At 45.8% G+C, this 21,133-nt stretch overlaps 1 protein-coding gene across 1 annotated transcript in view; it reads left to right on the top strand.

The window, feature by feature from the left end:
• Positions 1-828: 828 nt before the first annotated feature.
• Positions 829-21,133, top strand: part of LOC147116537 (neural-cadherin) — a 127,137-nt gene continuing 106,832 nt past the window's right edge. Inside the window, exon 1 of the mRNA XM_085992052.1 lies at positions 829-1,978. Within this exon, the coding sequence (XP_085848178.1) occupies positions 952-1,978 (1,027 nt within the window). The 5' untranslated portion in view covers positions 829-951. The remainder of the gene's footprint in view (positions 1,979-21,133) is intronic.

Genomic DNA, 21,133 nt, shown 5'->3' with positions numbered 1-21,133 from the left:
GGAGGAAGTGTAGTCCAGGAGGCTGTGGGAGTCAGTGGGCTTGTAGTGAATGTTTGTCAATAGCCTATCCCCAGAGATGGAGACAGAGAAGTCGAGGAAGGGAAGGGAAGAGTCGGAGATGGACCATGTGAAGTTGAGGGAAGGGTGGAAATTGGAAGCAAAGTGAATGAAATTTTCTAGTTCAGGGCGAGAGCAGGAAACGGCACCGATACAGTCATCAATGTGCCAGAAAAAGAAGTGATGGAGGGGACCTGAGTAGGACTGGAACAAAGAATGTTCCACATATCCCACGAAAAGGCAGGCAAAGCTAGGACCCATGCAGGTTCCCATAGCAACACCTTTAATTTGGAGGAAGTGAGTGGAGTCAAAGGAGAAGTTGTTCAATGTGAGAACAAGTTCAGCCAGGCGGAGGAGGGTGGTGGTGGATGGGGACTGATTGGGCCTCTGTTCAAGGAAGAAGCGGAGCGTCCTCAGGCCATTCTGGTGGGGGATAGAGGTATAGAGGGATTGGACGTCCATATTAATCAAATGGTGTATTATTAGCACTAGAATTAGTATTACCTATACACGCTTCAGATGTGAAAGTATGTTTTTGTGCAGAAATAATTATCCCTTAGGTGAAAAGTGATAGTAATTAGACGATTTCCTTTCAGAAGAACTGACTGTTGCCAGTTGTTTGGTATATAAGTAATGTTTGAAGTTAGTGTTGTGGCAGTGTTTAAATCCCCCGGGTTTTCCCGAGCGTTCAGAGCCCGCCTCCTGCGTGTGTCTGACCGCAGCAATGTGAATGAGCAGATCTCGTGGTTCCACTCAGTGCCGACACTCAACACTGACAGATACCGGAGCCAGCGCTCTCACCAGTGGGGAGCCTCTGCCACACATCACCCCACCGCTTGGACAACCCCGTCTGAGGCAGCCCAACTTCCAGGGAGTTGCTTTTCATGTGTGACCATGGACTTGCTGCGCCAGTGGAAACTGTCCCTTCTCGGTTTGGCCAGGTATATTCTGCTGGCGTCGCTGGCCGGCTCTGCTTTGGGGGAAACAACGGATTCGAGCAAGCCTTTGTTTTACGGACGCTTGGGTGAGAATTTGCCCCGCGGGTCGCGGGTGAACGGACTGAGCATTCCTCTGAGCAGGATTAGAGCCCCGGAGAACCGCCGGGTCCACCTCAGGCTGGCGGGGAGAGGCAGCTCAGATTTCCAGCTGCATTATCACCACCGGCACGGTCACATCTCCTTAAAGAGCACCAAAGCACTGGACAGAGAGGAAAAGCCCGAATACACCCTGGCATTAAGGGTGTGCTGCGCCCCTTGTGTTGGCAGGCTGGGCTACCTGAGCGAACTGGCGACCATTATAGTGCATGTGATGGACAGCAATGACAACAGACCGGCTTTCGGTGCAAGCAATGTCCGGCTCCACGTGGAAGACACCAGTCCATTAAAATCGGTCATTTACCAGGTGATGGCCAGAGACCCCGATTCCCAGAGAAACGCTCAGCTGCTCTATTACGCCCAGCCAGAAAGCTCCTATTTCTTCGTAGTGCCCAAAACAGGAGCCATCGTCCTGGTGAATTCCATCCTAAAGGTGAAGGGGCATCTCAGCCTGACTGTCTTTGCCAGAGATCACGGCTCCCCGGTGCAAGTGAGTCGGGCGCTGGTGCTGGAGATCCAGATCCGGCCCCCCGTCTTGCCCGTGCCCGGGAACGGCGATCGCCGCCCCGCTCCGCTCAGGAGGAGCCTGAGATCGCTGCTCCACCGGGAGTCTCGGCACATCACCGTCTCCGAGGATGTTCGCACCGGCTCCGTCATCCTGACACTATCTCCGGCTAGGTTCCGGGCGGCCTGCTATGAGATCGTCTACCCCGAGGACTCGCCTCTCAGTGTTGACAAGGAGAGTGGACACATCACCATCGCCAAAAGCCTGGACCGGGAGTCGGAGCCCAGCATCCAGCTCACCGTCAAAGTCCACGACAGGCGAGGTAGAGTCTGGGGGCAAACGCAAAGTCTGTTGTATTCTGGTGTTTTACTGATAACATTCCTATAGTTCCCAGGTATTTCCTTACCCCAGTTCCCCTGAATTGCCTTACCCCAGTTCCCCTGAATTTCCTTACCCCAGTTCCCCTGAATTTCCTTACCCCAGTTTCTGGGATTTCCTTACCCCAGTTCCCCTGAATATCCTTACCCCAGTTTCCCTGAATTTCCTTACCCTAGTTCCCCTGAATTTCCTTACTCCAGTTCCCTGAATTTCCTTACCCCAGTTACCTGGGATTTCCATACCCCAGTTCCCCTGAATTTCCTTACCCCAGTTCCCCTGAATTTCCTTACCCCAGTTCCCTGGGATTTCCTTACCCCAGTCTCCCTGGGATTTCCATACCCCAGTTCCCCTGAATTTCCTTACCCCAGTTCCCCTGAATTTCCTTACCCCAGTTCCCCTGAATTTCCTTACCCCAGTTCTCCTGAATTTCCTTACCCCAGTTCCCTGGGATTTCCTTACCCCAGTCTCCCTGGGATTTCCATACCCCAGTTCCCCTGAATTTCCTTACCCCAGTTCTCCTGAATTTCTTTACCCCAGTTCCCTGGGATTTCCATACCCCAGTTCCCCTGAATTTCCTTACCTAGTTCCCCTGAATTTCCTTACCCCAGTTCTCCTGAATTTCCTAACCCCAGTTCCCTGGGATTTCCTTACCCCAGTTCCCCTGGATTTCCTTACCCCAGATCCCCTGAATTTCCTTACCCCAGTTCCCTGGGATTTCCTTACCCCAGTTCCCTGGGATTTCCTTATCCCAGTTCCCCTGAATTTCCTTACCCCAGTTCCCTGGGATTTCCTTACCCCAGTTCCCCCTGAATTTCCTTACCACAGTTCCCCTGAATTTCCTTACCCCAGTGCCTGGGATTTCCTTACCCCAGTTCCCCTGAATTTCCTTACCCCAGTTCCCCTGAATTTCCTTACCCTAGTTCCCCGGGACTTCCTTACCCCAGTTCCTTGGGATTTGCTTATCCCAGTTCCCCTGAATTTTCTTACCCCAGTTCCCCTGGATTTCTTTACTTCAGTTCCCCGAGATTTTGTTGCCCCAGTTCCCCAGGATTTCCTTACCCCTGTTCCCCAGGATTTCTTTACCCCGTTCCCCTGAATTTCCTTACCCCAGTTCCCCGGGATTTCCTTACCCCAGTTCCCCTGAATTTCCTTACCACAGTTCCCCGGGATTTCCTTACCCCGGTTCCCCGAGACTTCCTTACCCCAGTTCCCCTGAATTTCCTTACCACAGTTCCCCGGGATTTCCTTACCCCGGTTCCCCGAGACTTCCTTATCCCAGTTCCCCTGAATTTCCTTACCCCAGTTCCCTGGGATTTCCTTACCTTAGTTCCCCTGAATTTCCTTACCCCAGTTCCTTGGGATTTCCTTACCCCAGTTCCCCTGAATTTCCTTACCCTAGTTCCCTGGGATTTCCTTACCCCAGTTCCCCTCAATTTCCTTACCCCAGTTTCCTGGGATTTCCTTACTCCAGTTCCCCGGGATTTCTTTACCCCAGTTCCCCGGGATTTCCTTACCCCAGTTCTCCATGATTTCCTTACTCCAGTTCCCCGGGATTTCCTTACACCAGTTGCCCGGGATTTCCTTACTCCAGTGGCTGGGCATTCTCTTACCCCAGCATTTGGCCATTTCTTACCCCAATTGGTGTTGTCTTGGTATCTTCATGGTGTGAAGTAGTGAAAGGATTCACAGGCTGATAAACAGTATTACAGGCTGAAACTTGAAAACTCCTTCCATGGCTGTTACCATCTTTATACTAGCTGATGGGGTGATTAGTCATATACTTTGGTTGGGTTTTATGGGACCCCCACAACACATACAATGATTTGGGGGGGGGGGATCACACTCACCGGATGTGATTGTCCTACCGAATGCCAACCCAGAATTCAGAGCAGGAGTCTCCACTCACCAGGATTGTCTGGTGTGGGGTTCCAACCCTGCACTGAATGACTCAGAGGTTAGATTGTTATCACTAAGCCAAAGGCTTGTTCCTATACCACAGTATTTGGGCATTTCATTGCCCTAGTACCTAGGCATCCTTTACCTTGGTACCTAGGCATTCCTTTACCCCAGCTCCCAGCGTTTTCCTTACCCCAGTACCTGGGCATTTCCTTACCCCAGTGCCTGGGCATTTCCTTGCCCCAGTACCTGGGCATTTCTTTGACCCAATGCATTGGCATTTTCTTACTCCAATTCCTGGGGATTTCCTTACATTAGTATCTGAATATTTCTTTACCTTTGTACCTGGACATTGCCTTATCCCAATTTTCAGGGAATTCCTTATCCCAGTACGTGGACTTTTTTTTACCCCACTTCCCGGGCATTTCTTTACTCCAGTACCTGGGCATTTCTTTACCTCAGTGGCTGGGCATTTGCTTATCTCAGTTCCCAGGAATTTTCTCACCACAGTACCTGGTCATTTCTTTACCCCAGTTCCCAGGGACTTCTTCGCCCTCGCCTTCACAGACCTGTCCCATTAGAGGACTGAGATTTGGTTTATTAATCTGGTGGGGGTAGATGTTACTATATTTTCATTCTGAGCCCCAAAAGATAACGTTTGGTGAGCAGCAGGGCTGTGGATTCTCTGGGCAAGGTACAGCATTGGCAATCGAGGGGCGAGTGCTGGTGTCCAAGGGCTGGGATGCTGCGGGACTCTTGCAATCCTACACAGAGAGGAGGCCAAACTTTGACCGTGGACACCATCACCTTACTAATCATTCTATTCAACTACTTCTCATTGGTAAAATATGCTGAATGTAACTGATCGAAACGGATATTGTTATTGGGGTTCCATTGTATGCAATGCACCTATTTAACCCGCGCTCTCAGGCTCCAAAACCGTCCATCTATAAATGTTCCTTTAATACGGTGATTACACAGTGATCAGTAGAGAGCTATAGATTAGATTCTAATCACCGATGCTTATCTGAAGCTTTCCATTGTGCGTCAAACACTATTCATTGTTTTCATGCCTGCAGCCCACCTCCCGAGATCGGCTGACAAAAAAAAACTATTTCACAAAGCTTCAGCTTTTACTGAAGTTGGTAACTCTGATTGATGGAAACGTCTGTAGAGATGGTTTAGGTGCCGGGTCATACTCTAACTGACATCAAAATGGTCTGCCAATAGTATTGACAGGAGTTTAATGGAGAGCGGCAGGACGTTTAATTTGGGTTGTGGTAGAAGCTATTGATGTCTGTGAGGGTGTCTCTTTAATCCCCTCCTATTTCGATACTGGCTGCCCTTTCTTGGTCTCTAGGCATTAGCTTGTAATCCTCTGTCATTCACTTTCTCAGATCAGGGGATTTACTGCTGGCGGCTTTCAACAGCCCCAAAAAGTGAAGAAAAGTCGCAAAATCCTCTATTTATTAGATTTTTCACAAGCAGGGGCAGTAGATGGAGGGACATACGCATAGAATAGAATCCTAAAGCACAGAAGGAGGCCATTTGGCCCGTCGTGCCTGTGCGAACTCTTTGGACGAGCTCTCCAATTAGTCCCACACTTTTGCTCTTTACCCAAAGCCCTGCAAATGTTTCCTTCTCAAGTATTTATCCAATTCCCTTTTGAAGGTTACTATTGAATCTGCATCCACCACCCTTTCAGTCAGTGCATTCCGTCCCTTAGTCACTGGGTCAAAATCCTGGCACTCCCTCCCTAACCGCACTGTGGGAGTACCTTCACCACATGGACTGCAGTGCTTCAAGAAGGCGGCTCACCACCACCTTCTCAAGGGCAATAAATGCTGGCCTTGCCAGCGACGCCCACGCCCACATCCCTGAATAAAACAAAAAAATTATAACTCACCAAATCCTCAGTTCCCCCAGGTCTTTTTGCCAATTATCTTAAATCTGTGTCCTCTGGTTACTGACCAGATATGCAAAACAATGATATTAACATAATATAAATGATACCAAAAATATTAAAACCATAATGTGTTGTAAATATTGATGATTTTCTTACACTTACACCATCAACCAAAAGGCAAATTACATTTTAACAGTATTCCAAGAGTCAATCCAAGTCTTTCGCTGTTGTTCGCAGCCCCTGTTCACCGCCTGAGCGGCCCGGGCCGGACCAACACTCCAACCTTCAACGGCCCCAAACCCCCGCCAGGGGAAATCTGAGCTGACCATTATGAGCCCAAAGACTCTCCGCCAAACCAAATACGCTAACTAGTTTTTAACTAGCGTTAGCCTTAGATTACTGAAACATTGAAATCGTTCGCTTTTTTGGGAAATGATGCAAAATATAACTTTGGTCGAAGTTTACAGCACTTTTGTCGAAGGATCGACCAGACTCTAAACACAAAAACGAAAATAAATTGAGCATTTGAAATCTGCAAACGGTTTCGACTGTTGTATTTTTGAAACATTAAGCTCTCGACCCCTTCAGTTCCCTTTAAAGGGATGAAAAGGACGATCATATCACTGCCTATGAAATTCTAGACTCCATGGTAACTGAGATTATTTGTCTTCTCGGTGAAACGCTAATTTGCCCGCGCGGATTGCTGGTTCGATGTTCAGCTGTTCGATGTTCAGCTGTGGAAAGAGGTGTTTGTTACTTCACGCTGTCCAGTCCGTTTAAGCATCGATTTCCCATCCTGTTGCATCAAATGTATTTCTAATGGAGTGAAGGATTCGCAATTGATGTTGCCGAGTAACAGATGAGATCCAGCGATTTACAACCTGGAAACTCTGCGGTGGGAATATAACGCTACTTTTGGAAAGGAATGAGAAATAATCTAAATCTGAAACGCCTCTTTCAGGCGTCGGTAAAATGTTTATAATAACGATGAATAATCGCTAATAAAAAACAAGTGCCGGGAGTTTGAGTTCACGCTGCAGAAGACAATAAGTTTAGGGGATGGATTGGTCTATAATTGGGACGAAAGGTGAAACGATGGGACGTGTCTGCACTCCGACATCTGGCGTTCAGTCCAGTGAAATTGTGTGTGCGACTTTCTTACAGGAGCGGACTGGTTTCAAAAAGTGATGAAAGGATGTAGTTATTAACATTTAGAACACAGTGAAATATATGAAACGAACATTTCTGAATAAGAATAGTTATATCAAATATATTGGTCCCCTCACTGACAGTACAGTTCATTCGCACAACCCTTCAGCGTCGAATGATTCGCGTGTTACGATTCAGCCTTACAGGCTTACAACCTTCTGGGCAATAGCTTCAGTGTGCTTCAGTCTAAGAGAAGGAAGTTTCACAAAGTTCAATGTAAAATCATAAAAAAGATAACAGAGAAACATAGGCAGAATCTGCCCTCTCTAATGAAACGCTTCCCCTGCCTCCTGCATACTACCGACCTCACGATAGCGGCGCTAGAAAGAATTTTAAAAAAAAAACTTGCATTTATATAGCGCCTTTCACGACCTCAGGACGTCGCAAAGCACTTTACAGCCAATGAAATACTTTTGAAGTGTAGTCACTGTTGTAATGTAGGAAACGCAAATACAAGACACCCTGTTTACTTTCGCAGGATACAGCATTAGGTGAATTAGGGATAAATGAAACATTCTGCTCAGGTTTGTGGTAATCAGGCAGAGAATAGACACTTATTTAGCAGCTGGTAGAAAGTGTTGCACCCAGTGCCACTACATCAGCTGCCGGTATGCGCCGTACACAGAAAAATGAAGTTACGCTCTTGAGGTCATTAGTATGGCCCTGAACTTGCGGTGTCTGTGAGAGTACACCGTCGTATTCCCTTTCAAATGACCCGCAAGTTCCGGTTTTACGCATGGGCTTGTGCATGCGTGAAATCCAGAACTTGCAGCCTGTCAACGTACGGATTGACAGGCCATCTGCGGGGGCCCCGAAAAAGCAAATGCTGGCGCAGAGTTGGGCTATTTGCCCAGTGACCGGCCAGCAATTACCCACATAAGTCTTATGGTTGATGCAAGCAGGTACAGGGCCTGCTTGCATTAGCGTAAGGGGATATCTAAGGCTTAAATTAAACATTTTCATATCCTAAATTATGCACATACACTGTATTAAATGAGTTTATGCAAATATTGGCCTGGATTACAGTTTTAATGATGTATAAAATTATCAAAAAGTCAAACTTTTTTTGAGGTTGGCGCAATGAAGGTAATTATGAATAAAATTCAAATTCTGTACGTTGTATAATTATTAGATTTGGGGATTCCATTGCATATCATTAGGGGATTCCCTTCATAAATGATTGAAATTGAATTCTGCTTATTGATTGGAGGACCGGGTCCACATGATCCCAGGTATGCTTCCGAACCGCCTGCGTCTCTGGGATCTGTGGGCCATTACGCTGCCTTCTGCCTCAAGGTCTGAGACTGCAACATTTCGCAGCCTGGAAACCAGGAGGTACTTTTGTAATTGGCGCAGCTCGGAGGCACGTCTCCGACTGCAATTTCAGGACCAGCATTTCAAAGTGTAAAGAAACAAAGATATATACCGGCATCATTTTGGAGTGCACAAAAAAACAAGGCTTTTGAGGCAACCATTGTGCTGGACCAGACTGCTGTCAATTGTTTTTTGATAGTTGAAATTTTCACATCTTTCCATATCAAATGGAATTTTTTTGTACATTTGTGTAGTTGCCTAGTGTAATGTGGAATTTAGAAAACAGGACCAAATTTCAGAGCTGTGGTTTTCTTTATTTGTTCTTGGGATGTGCCCTATATGCCCATGCCCCCAGTTGCCCTGTGGGCATTAAGAGTCAAATACATATTATAGACTGGACTGGAGTCACCAGCTAGGGGTGGCAGATGCTTTTACTAAAGGACAGTGGTGATCCAGTTGGGCCTTTAAGGACAAACTGGCAGCTTTCAAGGACATTTTTCCCGGTGGCAGCCCACAAATCACCAGATTTATATCGGCTCGGAATTTTCAGTGGGTGACGATGGCAAACTGTCAGCGTTTGCTGTTATTAACCCTTTGAAACTGACCGCAACTTCAGGATCTAGCACATGCGCATCTAAACATGGAAATCCTGATTTTGTCGTCAGTCATTCACTGCTCCGACGCTGGCTGCGCTGTGGACCTCCCCGCGCCCCCACCCCCCCCCCCTCCCATAGCCGGTAATCAGTGTAATCAGTGAAATCGGTGAAACTGATGAAAACTTGGGCTTTTCCGCACTAATGTCGCTGTTAAATACCCCATTAAATGTTAAGCCTTGTTGGCAGAGATGTAACTGGGGTTTGACTGCTAAACAAATGTTCTGGCCTTGAAAAACTAATTTTTATATTTGTGGAGTATCAAATTTCTGCATTATGATAAAAATTACAATTTTAAAAAAGCATTTTTTTAAAGTTTGTTCATGATATTTCAGCTTCTACCTTATCTCCAGGTGAGAGCCCCAATCTTTATTTCGCTCTCTAACATTTTTAAAAATTCCGGATTAAAACAGCTTTTCATTTCCTGAAATAAAAACAGAAAATGCTGGAAACACTCAGCAGGTCAGGCAGCATCTGTGGAGAGAGAAACAGAGTCGATGACCCTTCGTCAGAACTGGAAAAAGCTGGAGATGAAACAGGTTTTTAAGCCAGTGCAGGGGCAGGGAAAGGGGGGAGGGGAGGAAAGAACAAAAGGGAAGGTCTGTGATAGGATGGAAGGCTGGAGAGATAAGAGACATCAAGAGAGATTAAGAGATGGTGCAAGGCAAAAGGAGATGGTAATGGGACAAGTTAAGAAACAAAAGATGGCCCCAGATGATGTGTAAATGGCACCGGCAGAGTGAAAGACAGCTGCCATGTGGGAGAGACAAAAATAAATAAATAAAAATAAATGGAAAAAAAGGATAGGGGCAGAGGTTATGGTCTGAAATTGTTGAATTTTCATTTCCTGGTTTGCTGTCTGTGAGAATTTTTCAATGTGATTGGCTGCTTAGACAGCTTGTTAACGTCACTGCAGCTCTTCACTGGGAATGCTGTATTCAGAGTGCTGCAATCAATTACACGTCGAAAAATGCAAACTTCTTGCCACAGAGATCGTGAGATGGCGAGGCCAGCGGTGAGTGCCTTTGCTTCACTGCTGGCCGCATACGGGCCATTGAATTCAATTTCACAACTCGCCTTGGTCAGACTTGAACTCTGGGTTGCTAGTCCAGTCTTATTCGCGTTATTTTTTGAATTAAACAAAAGATCATGATGTAACCTACTTTATTATCAATATTACTAACGGTTTATTTTGGTTTAAGTTTAAATGGAAGAGAAAAATACTGCCAATACATTTCTTTTACTTTCTTTACTGTGAAACAAAACAGAATTGTGAGTTTATTATATGTTTGTACAAATGAGAAAGATTTGTCCAACACCAAGACAATAAAACCCCCCACAAAGGATGGATTGTACTCACTCGTGGCTAGTTTAGCACTTCAGAGATTGGGATCCTGTTACAAATAATTATGTAGAGGATCTGGATAATAATGTGGAATTTATTCTTTCATTGAGAGGGAAAGAATGCAAAAAGACCACAGCTTCCACAATGTTCTACTCAAAAGTATAATGAATTCCATATAGGCTGCGTATCCTGTTTAATCCCCAAGTGTACTAAATAAGATTTGTAAGACAGTTTTATTTTATTACCACAGTAATGTTATTTCAGTCTAGATTATTGTAAATTGGGAGGGAGCTTTAATACTCGCAGGTCTTTAGGTGAAGTGTTTTTTCTTTTCTTTCAGAAGATGCAATTCTACCAACAACATTTTTAGAAATGTTGAATTTCTAGCTCTGTCACAAAGTAAATATTACTACAAATACAGATAGACTGTTATCAGTGTTGTTGCTGCGGAAAGAAAGAAAGACTTGCATTTATATAGCACCTTTCATGTACAGCCATAGAAGTACTTTTTTAAAAAGTGGAGTCACTGATGTAATGTAGTAACCGCGGCAGCTAATTTGCACACAGCTCCCACAAACAGCAATGTGATAATGATCAGATAATCTGTTTTAATGATGTTGATAGAGGGATAAGTATTGGCCAGGACACCGGGGATAACTCCCCTGCCCTTCTTCGACATTTTTCATTTCATTTCTGTGAAGCCAGGAGGAGCAGAAGTATTCCTCCTGGCTCCACAAAAATACTGTGGGCCACTGCTGGCCCGGGCCTACGCACCTCTGGTTTGCCCCTCCCTCCCAGGATCTATCAGCGGGCTGGCTCGGTGTTGGAGCCAGCTGGTAAGCTGCATCGGGACGCCTGATTGGCACCCGCAGCTCACTGGTTTCATGCAGATGAGGCCCAAGGCCCAATTTTGATCTGTCCTCAGGCCGACATTTTAATGCAGCGTCGCGATCTCGCCGTCCATATTGCGTCAGAACCCAGTGCTCCTCGAATTCCTCTCCCCTGATCTTTTTCTGCTCCCTCAATGTTCCTCTTATTTTCTGCTCTTAATCCTCCTTTGGGGATTGAGAAGGGTTTAGCAGAATAATCCAAGTCCCCACACCTGATTTACACTGCACAAATTAAATCCATTGCTCATTCTGTACCTCGCATGTGGTGTAAATACCTTTATATTAACCATGGTTCAAACTGTGTTCTATTTAAGCTCAGCTGGCAGTGGTTATCAGCAAGTAATATTGGAAACTATAGAGGCTATTACATGTTCATATCACAAATCAGACCTGTCCAAAAAGGAGTGAACATGTTCTGCATTTTGCAAAATAAGTTATGCTGAAGCGTATAACAAAGTAACGATTGCAGCATTTGGGCTCTGATTGATAAACTATTGCTGGTTCGATTATAGAAGAGATCTTGAACACACCCTGAAACATTTCTGTTACCCTAGGACCAGCAATTTACTAATGTAGCCACCAGTGCAGACAATATTTATGTTCATGGATTTCATTTGCCCTTAAATTTCTAATTAAATACATTCATTTTAATCTATAAAATTTTATATGAATTAAAGGTATTAGGAAGGAAAATGTTACTTCTTTGTAGCATGTTATCACTGCGGCGTTGAAATCTGAGAGTCATGGATTGCTGCAATGCAGGATGTGCTGTTTTCACAGTTTAGCAATGAGAGCAGCACAGCTTGAACAAACATACCTGTGTCACATAAATGTCAGCAGGTAGTATTGATTGCAGAATCAATGGGGTACCTTATTCTATCACAGCACTTTCACCATAAATTGTAGTTGACCAGAAAGACTTTTGGCAGAAAAAAATACTTTGAATATAATTTGCAACATTTTCATTTGCTGTTTTGTGCACTAATTTACGACTAAGCTGTTAGTTTTCTTTGGCAGCCTTTAATGTTCTGGTTTTCCCATTTGATCGATTTTATTACAGCAGTATCACATTGTGTTGATATTTAGTACCTGCAGTGATGAAAAGGCAGAGTAATGGCACGGAAGTGATGGATGTTGAGTTGAAACAGTCGGCAGATCTTTTGACTTCGGCGGGGGCATAAAAAGGACCATCTGTTATACAACCTCGCCCGATTTTCATTTGACAGGGAAATTGGGCGAGGTATAACGGGCAGTCAATCTGATATCGGCGAAAGTTAAAGTTACTCCCATTAACTTCAATGGAAAGGGAAATCGGTGGCTGATCTGCCACCACCTGCTTTACACCCCCGCTGAAGCTGAAAGTTTTGGCCAGTTACTCGAACAAAAGATGATGATCTCACACATCTCTCAGAGGTCAAGTACAGAGCAATAGAATAGGAAATAAAATCGGTGGCAGTTATATAAAAATAAAAGAAACATTAAAAAATTATTATTATACATAAATTGAGTAATTTAAGAAGAAAACTTTGCGCAGATAAATAGTGCATTAATAATGTAAAACCCTTTCTTGAAGCAGTTCTGCAATACATGTTGTGGTCCCACTGCTGTTGAAACTAGCTTGTTTCCTCCTTCCCCCCCCCCCCTTCCTTTTGTTTCTCCCTCTCACCTGGCAGCTGTCCTTATCCTGCCAGTACACTTCACACCTAATCTCAGCTGCCTTTTGTCTCCAAGGGTCCATTACCATCTCATCTGGCTTCTAATACCTTTTATTGTCTCCTTTTCTTCTTTTGTTCGATCGCAGCTTTGCCTTCGATCTTTTTATTTTCTTTCCAGTTTTGAAGAAGGGTTTCAACCCGAAACGTCAACTCAAATTTCTCTCCACGGATGTTGCCTGACCTGCTGAGTTTTTCCAGCATTCTCTGTTGTTATTTTGTTGTACTATGGAGCGGTTTCTACAAGAGTCAGTACCCCTTTAAAACAACTGCACATGCGTAAATCAACTGTTCATGAATATTCATTTGGCGGCAATATTTCTCCGGTGGCTACCTGTACAGTGCAGTTATCTTGAAGCCACTTCATTGGCTTGTACTGGGCAAGTGTAAGCACGTCAATTGCTCAGTCTGTAGGCAGCCAAAGCACAATAGCAGCAAAGTCATGGCACTACTATCATCTCCAAGTTCTCCTTCAAATCACACACCATACTGACTTTGACATCTATCACCATTCCTTGGTTGCCGCTGGGAAAAATGCTGGAATTCAATACCTAACACCACTGAGGGAGCACTATCATCTCAAGTACTACAGCAGTTCAAGAAGGAGGCCACCACCACCTTCTCAGGGCAACTACCTTCTCAGGGCAACCACCTTCTCAGGGCAACCACCTTCTCAGGGCAACCACCTTCTCAGGGCAACTAGAGATGGCAATAAATGTGGCCTTGCCACATCTTGTGAACACATTTTAAAAATTGCCACATCTAATAGCAAGACCATTTGGGGATGACTTTCCACGAGGGACTCTCGCTCATCTGTCATTTTTCTATGGTTGTAATGGATCTTCCACTGAAGTTACAGCACAGGAGTGGGATAACCCCCATGGAAAGTCACCCTCTTTGTGTTCATGTTTCCAAGGGAGGTGCCAGCTCCAGCTATCATTTTTAGTGGTGCACATCACCTCTGATGGCACTAGTACCATCTTTAGCAAAAGAACCAGAGGCGAGACGAGGAGAACTTTTTTATGCAACGAGTTGTTGTGATCTAGAACGCACTGCCTGAAATAGTGGTGGAAGCAGATTGATGAATAGCTTTCTAAAGGGAATTTGATAAATACTTGAAGGGGAAAAATTCGCAGGGCTATGGGGAAAGGGCAGGTGAATGGGACTAATTGGTTAGCTCTTTCAAAGAGCTGGCACAGGCACAGTGGGCCGAATGGCCTCCTTCTGTACTGTATCATTTTATGGCCTAGAAATTCGTGTTGGGAGGTGGCAAAAAATGGGTGGTATCGGATCGGCCGCCCATTACACGCAGCGCCTGATACTCCGTTCCGCTGACTGCAATAGATCTGATACCGCCCGCTTTACGCCACCTCCCGACGAATTTCTAGTCCTATGGTTCTATGATTCATTTACACTGGCAGATTGTAATTGATGGAAAAACAAGTGAGCCTCAGTCTGCTTCTGGTTTGGTTTTATTTAATTCAGTAGTAATCTGCGATTTTATACCATTGGTAGAAGGTTGCATATTGTGCTTTAATTTGTTTAATTGGAGCACAGAGCTCAATTTTTATAAATGGTTAGAGTAATTCATATTTAGAATCTGGATACCATTGGGAAAAATGGACAATGCAATCTTAGTGATCTAAATTAAGGTCAACCATGGAGCCATTCTTTAGAGCTGGGATGAACAACAAGGATGACTGGAGTTATTTGTTGCAGGATTCTGGTGTGAATCAAACATTGAATATGTTAACAGTGCAGAAAAATTCACTGGGGAGTTATTTGCATAATCAGTGCTAAAATCAGAATCAAGTAAATTACTTCATTTAAATTCTTGTGTTTATAATCTGTCTTTTGTGTAGAGGATGACAGTAATTATTTTATGGTTTGACAGATTTGTCTGCAAGATGCATTTAGGTTTGAACAAGATTGGAGAGAAGTCTTTAAAGCATTATTCTGAGTTGCAGAGGCACGAAACAGCTTGAGTGTAGTTATCTTCACATTTGAATTTGAAGGGCTTCTAAATTGAACATGCAAGTTAAATATATTCCCTGCAGTCTCAGCTGTTACCTTTTCATATTGTAATTAATGACTCCATTATAACCTCAGGTTAGATGTGTACCTAAATTACCCATATTACTGAGCTATGTGCTGCTCTTTGCTATTAATGGCATTAAACAGAAACCACATTCATGTAAATGTGTTTCTGATTATTACTTTTTAAATTGCGAATGGATTACGGTTTTCCTTTAATTACTAGTTCACACCTCTGTTCATACCTTTAATTGGTGGGGATGGAGGTGGAATTGGCTGATTCTCATGGCAAAACCTTCAAATTATGTTCAAATTATGGCATGACATTTATGGAGAGTGTGCAGAACACTTAGGTGTTCCCTGAGTTATTCTAACTCACTACAACTGGTTCTTTTACTTTGATACTTACAGTATTTACGTCTGTAACATTCATTATTTGATTTTATTTTCCCACATTTTAAATGTTATTTTATTTTCTCCTTTCCCACATTACAACAGCAACTCCACTTCAAAAGTACTTCATTGACTGTAAAGCGCTTTGAGACGTCTGGTGGTCGTGAAAGGCGCTATACAAATGCAAGTCATTCTTTCTTTCTTCTTCTTTCTGTTTAGGTCCACTTAAGCCACGCACCATGCTGAGATAGTGGGCAGGCAGCTTGCTGTCTAGCCTCTACCTATATTTTGTTCTAGCCAGTGGCTAGCAGGTATCAGGATGACTATTCCTGGGAGGTTTCTCTGTGGCTACATGCCTGATCTTTGCATGGCTTCTCTCTCTCTGGTAGCAGGGCTGAAATCAGGAGTTCAGCATCTAGTCTAAGATTATTTTTAGGATCCTAACCATTTCATGACAGAGGATAAACACCTATGCCAATAAGTTGTCAGTACTTATTTTGTAGTAAGAACACAATTTCAAACCAGGAGGATGACGGGGAGAAGCAAAAAAGGCAGGAGAGGGCAGAAGAAGCTGGGAGAAATGGGAGGAGGAGGAGGGGACTTTGCAGGAGGCCATACCCACAGCGTGTCTTCAGGGAGCACTTTTATCTGAACTTCTCTCAGGAACAATGTCTGAGGCGGCTTCGCTTCACAAAGGAGGCTGTCACCGAGCTATTCCATTGCTGCAGCCACAACTCAAGGCTTGAACCAGGGCATGGACAGCACTGCCTGTGGCTGACAAGGTCACTGTGATCCTTAACTTTTATGCAACTAGCTTCTTCCAGTCTGCAGCAGGTGACATCAGCAACATCTCACAATTTGCAGTTCTTCGCTGTATCAGGGAGTTCACCAAGGCTCTGTATGCCAGGAGGAACAGCTACACCTTTTCCCCCATGGACTGAGTGAAGCACAACAATAGGCTTCACCAAATTTGCAGGCTTCCCCAGGGTGCATGCATTGCCTTGTGTGCTCCCCATCACCACCCTGGCATCTTTTTCAATATAAAGCAATTCCACTTTCTCAACCACCAGCGTGTTTGTGACCACAGGCAGTGCATCATGCAGGTCTGTGCCCGGTTTGCTGGCAGCAGTCACGAATCATTCATCCTGCACCAGTCCTCAATGCTGCCTTTGTTCCAACCACGGTGTCAGGTTACTGTCTGGGTACTGGGCGACAAGGGCTTATTCCCTTCAGACTTAGCTCATGACTCTTGCCAGGAACCCACAGATGCAGAACTGGCCTCCAATGAGATCTGTGCTGCCACCAGAAACGTCATCCATCAGACAGTCGGTGTGCTCAAGCATCGCAGGTGCCACCCATGGAGCCAAGGCTGCTCTCCTGGGACTACACCTTAGCTCTCCTATGGCTCTGCATGAGAACAGAGTGTTGAAGTTCCTGTCATCCCTGGTCCCCACAGCCAAGCTGGCAGCTGTCTAAGGTTCTGTGGTAGCAGTGTTAGCTGCCATGAGTTAGTTGACAGACACGAAACGTAAGGTTAAGGTTAATGGGTATTGTTGAGATTGGAGAATGGCTGGAAGTGGTGCAGCTCAGGGGTCAGTGCCATGTCCACTTTCGTTCTTGGTATATATAGATTACTAGCTGGGGAGCCCCGCGTTGCGAGGGCAATTTTGGGGCGCGAGGGCAATTTTGGGGCGCTTGGTCTCCCTGCCCCTGTGTGTCCCCCCTCTCCCTGTCATGTCCTCTCCCTGTCCTATCCCTCCCTCCCCTCTCTCCCTCCCTCCCTCCCCTCGCCCACCCCCGCTCCCCCACTCCCCTCTGTCCCTCTCTCCGGCCCCTCCCCCTGCCTAGCGCCTGAGGTCCGGAGCTGAGGTCCCCCGCGTATGGCGCGGCTGATGGGCGGCCGCTGTGGGCGGGCGGGCGGGCGGCGCATGCGCGGTCAGTGGGCAATTTTGGGGCGCTTGGTCTCCCTGCCCCTGTGTGTCCCCCCTCTCCCTGTCATGTCCTCTCCCTGTCCTATCCCTCCCTCCCCTCCCCTCCTCTCCCTCCCCTCCTCTCCTCCCCCGCTCCCCCACTCCCCTCTGTCCCTCTCTCCGGCCCCTCCCCCTGCCTAGCGCCTGAGGTCCGGAGCTGAGGTCCCCCGCGTATCGCGCGGCTGATGGACGGCCGCTGTGGGTGGGCGGGCAGCGCATGCGCGGTCAGTGCGGGCGGCGCGAGCGCCCCGCGATTTCCCGAGGCTCGCCCCCCCCGCGATTTCCCGAGGCTCTCCCCCCCCCCGCGATTTCCCGAGGCTCTCCCCCCCCCGCGATTTCCCGAGGCTCTCCCCCCCCCTATTAAATTGTTATTTAATTCCCTAACACATCATTAAAATATTTACCTTAGTTCCCTAACACACAGAAAGTGTGGGGGAAAAAATTGTGAAAAATCAAGATGGCGGCCACTCACCTCGGTTCAGAAGGATAAGGCCCGCCCACACACGCACCGATTGGTCGACCGGTCAGGTCACCGAAGCGTAGGATTGGTCAATCGTTGAGTCACTCGACACTCAACTGTAGGACGGCACGCGCCAGGAACCCGCCGTACGATTGGTCGACCTCGACGTCACACGGTCGCTAATGAGATGCTAATGAGCGGAACGCTGAACGTTTTTCGGATACCGCGGGCGCGGTTTTTGTCCGGCCGAAATGTAAATACGCCTATGACCGGTCCGGAATCGCAAGCTTTCTTTTGAGGCGACGCGCGCGTCGGTAAGCTCTGTAACTTTCAAACGTATAGAACATGGACGGACAGACAGACATCGGGACAGACAGACAGAAGAGCCGCTTTATATATATAGATATGGATTTTGGCATAGGGAGCACAGTTTCAAAATTTGCTGAAGATGCAATTTAATGTGGAGAAATGTGAAGTGTTCCATTTTAGGAGGATAAACAAGGGGGGGAATTTTTTGGGGGTCAGTGGGCATGTTTGGTGGCGGGTCGAGTGGGAAAATCTTCTTTTTGACAGCAGGTAGGGAACCCGCTGTCAACCCGCCACCACTCAAGTTTCCCAGATGTCGGGTCTGTCAGTGCTGAACAGACCTGACACCAAGCACTGAGGGAGTAATTTAGGTGATTAAGAGTTTGTTAACAGCTGGTTAAAGAGAATTTTGAACTCACCTCAATATTTTACGAGGTCGCCCACAGCTTCCATACTGCTCGGGGATCATGTCAGGTAAGCAAGTCAGGAGTTGTGTCACCATGAAATGATCGCTTTACTTAACAGCTGCAAATGTGGTATAAAAGCTCCCATCTCACAGCTGTTCACTTTCCAAGCTCAGAAGCTGTTGCTTACTGCATTTGGAAGACAGATTGAGCTTTATGCAGGTTGCAAGTGTTTGGAGTAAACTCTGTATCCAATGTCACCTCATTGGAACAACCTCCCTCACCATTGACAGATTGCTTCTGTCATCTCAACTTCACCTGCCATCTATTACATCAGCATCGGTGCCCTTGAAACTATCTCACCTTGGTCCTCAGAATCCCACCACGATCAACCCCAACACGAGGCACACCAGCAGCACCAACAACAACACCAACCTTCTCTGCCTTCAGAAAGACCCCGCAGGTTCCAGGTTTCCGCACGCGCTGCGCATTCGCAAAAACCCGATACTTGCGATCTGTCAAGATTCATCTTGACGGATCATACACACCGACTGAGAAATCACTTTCACTGGTGCAGAGTTCAGCTATTTGCCCAACTACTGGCCAGCAAATGCCCACGAAACCCTTATGCCTGGTAAAAGCAGGCATGGGGACTGCTTTCACCAGCATAAGGGTTAATATAAATCTTAAATTAATAATTTTAGAATAAAAATGATGCACAAACTCTTAAAATTACTTCATGCAAATTTTGGCCCAGCTTAAAATCTTTAAAATTATTTTTGAAAAAATTTAATTTTTATTGCATTTGATGTATTGAAGGGACTTTTAATTAAATTTGAAAATTACAACATTTATTTTTATTAGAATTGTGTAAATTATTTAATTATTTCAGGGATTCCATTGCTTGTCATTAGGGGATTCCATTTGGAAATGACAGAAATGGAATCCTCGTGGGGAATTTTTCGGGGGCTCAGCGGGGTGCGTTTGGCGGTGGGTTGGGTGAGAAAAAAATTTTTGGACAGCGGGTCGAGAACCCGCTGACATCCCGCCACCACGCTACTTTCCCAGATGTCAGGTCTGTCAGGGCTGAACAGACCCGACACGCAGCAGCGGGAGAGGCAATTTAGGTCATTATGACCTTGGTAACAGCCCATTAATCAGTATTTTGAGCTCACCTTACCATTTTACGAGATCGGCCATGGGGTCCACGCTGCTCAGGGGTGAAGTCAGGTAAGGAAGTTGGGAGTTGAATCACCATGGGATCATCTCATTACTTGACAGCTGCAAATGTGTTATAAAAGCTCCCATCTCTCAGCTGTTCACTTTCCAAGCTCAGAAACTGTTGCTTACTGCATCTGGAAGACAGATTGATCTTTATGCAGCTTGCAAGTTTTTGGAGCAAACTCTCCAGTGTCACCTCTTTGGAACAACCTCTCTCACCATTGACAGATCACTTCTGTCATCCACGATCAGCCCCAACACCAGCATCACCAGGCATACCAGCAGCACCAACAACTACACCAACCTTCTCCGCAATCAACTGATGCTGCACAGGACACAGGGCATCAGCACCTGACCACATTGCTGCCTGTGATGCCAGGGATGGCCTCACCATAGCCAGATTTACTTCAGTTGATGATGTACACCCAGGCTGCCACATGATACGCTAGGTTGGCACCACCCCACACCGACACCATAAAGCACCCCGACCATGCCCAAGCCATTCCTTTCACACTGATTACCATTGTGGGGGGGGGGTGGCTACTGTTACGTCTCACCATTCACTGCAACTCACTAAGCCACTTCCAAAGGTACACACAAATCTGTCCAAGAACGCAAAGAGAAATTAATGGGACTGAAAGCTGCTAAATCTCCTGGACCTGATGACCTGCATCCTAGGGTTTTGAAAGAGGCAGCTATAGAGATAGTGGATGCAATGGTTGTCATTTTCCAAAATTCCATAGATTCTAGAACGGTTCAGAGGATTGGAAGTTGGAAAATATAACCCCACTATTTAAGAAAGGAAGGAGTATTGTGTACAGTATTGGCCTCCTTACCTAAGGAAGGATATACTTGCCATAGAGGGGATGCAACACAGGTTCACCAGACTGGTTCCTGGGATGGGGAGATTGTCCTATGAGGAGAGATTGAGTAGACTGCGCCTATATTCTCTAGAGTTTAGAAGAATGAGAGGTAATGTAATTGAAACATACAAAATTCTTATAGGGCTTGACAGGGTAGATGCAGGGAGGATGTTTCACCTGGCTGGGGAGTCTAGAACCAGGGGTCACAGTCTCAGAATAAGGGGTCGGCCATTTAGTACTGAGATGAGGAGAAATTTCTTCACTCAGAGGGTGGTGAATATTTGGAATTCTCTACCCCAGAGGGCTGCAGAGGCTCAGTTGTTGAGTATATTCAAGACAGAGATTGATAGATTTTTGAATATTAAGGAAATCAAGGGATATGGGGATAGTGCAGGAAAGTGGAGATGAGGTAAAAGATCAGCCATGATCTTATTGAATGGCGGAGCAGGCTCGAAGGGCCAAATGGCCTACTCCTGCTCCTATTTCTTAAGTTCTTATGTGTTGAAAATAAAGATTTTAATGT

The sequence above is a fragment of the Somniosus microcephalus genome, chromosome 6 (assembly GCF_052327205.1).
Source record: "Somniosus microcephalus isolate GS21.2 chromosome 6, FLI_Smic_1.0, whole genome shotgun sequence".
NCBI lineage: Eukaryota > Metazoa > Chordata > Chondrichthyes > Squaliformes > Somniosidae > Somniosus > Somniosus microcephalus.
The sequence above is the reverse complement of the archived record's forward strand: the minus strand, read 5'-3'. Positions and strand labels throughout refer to the sequence as shown.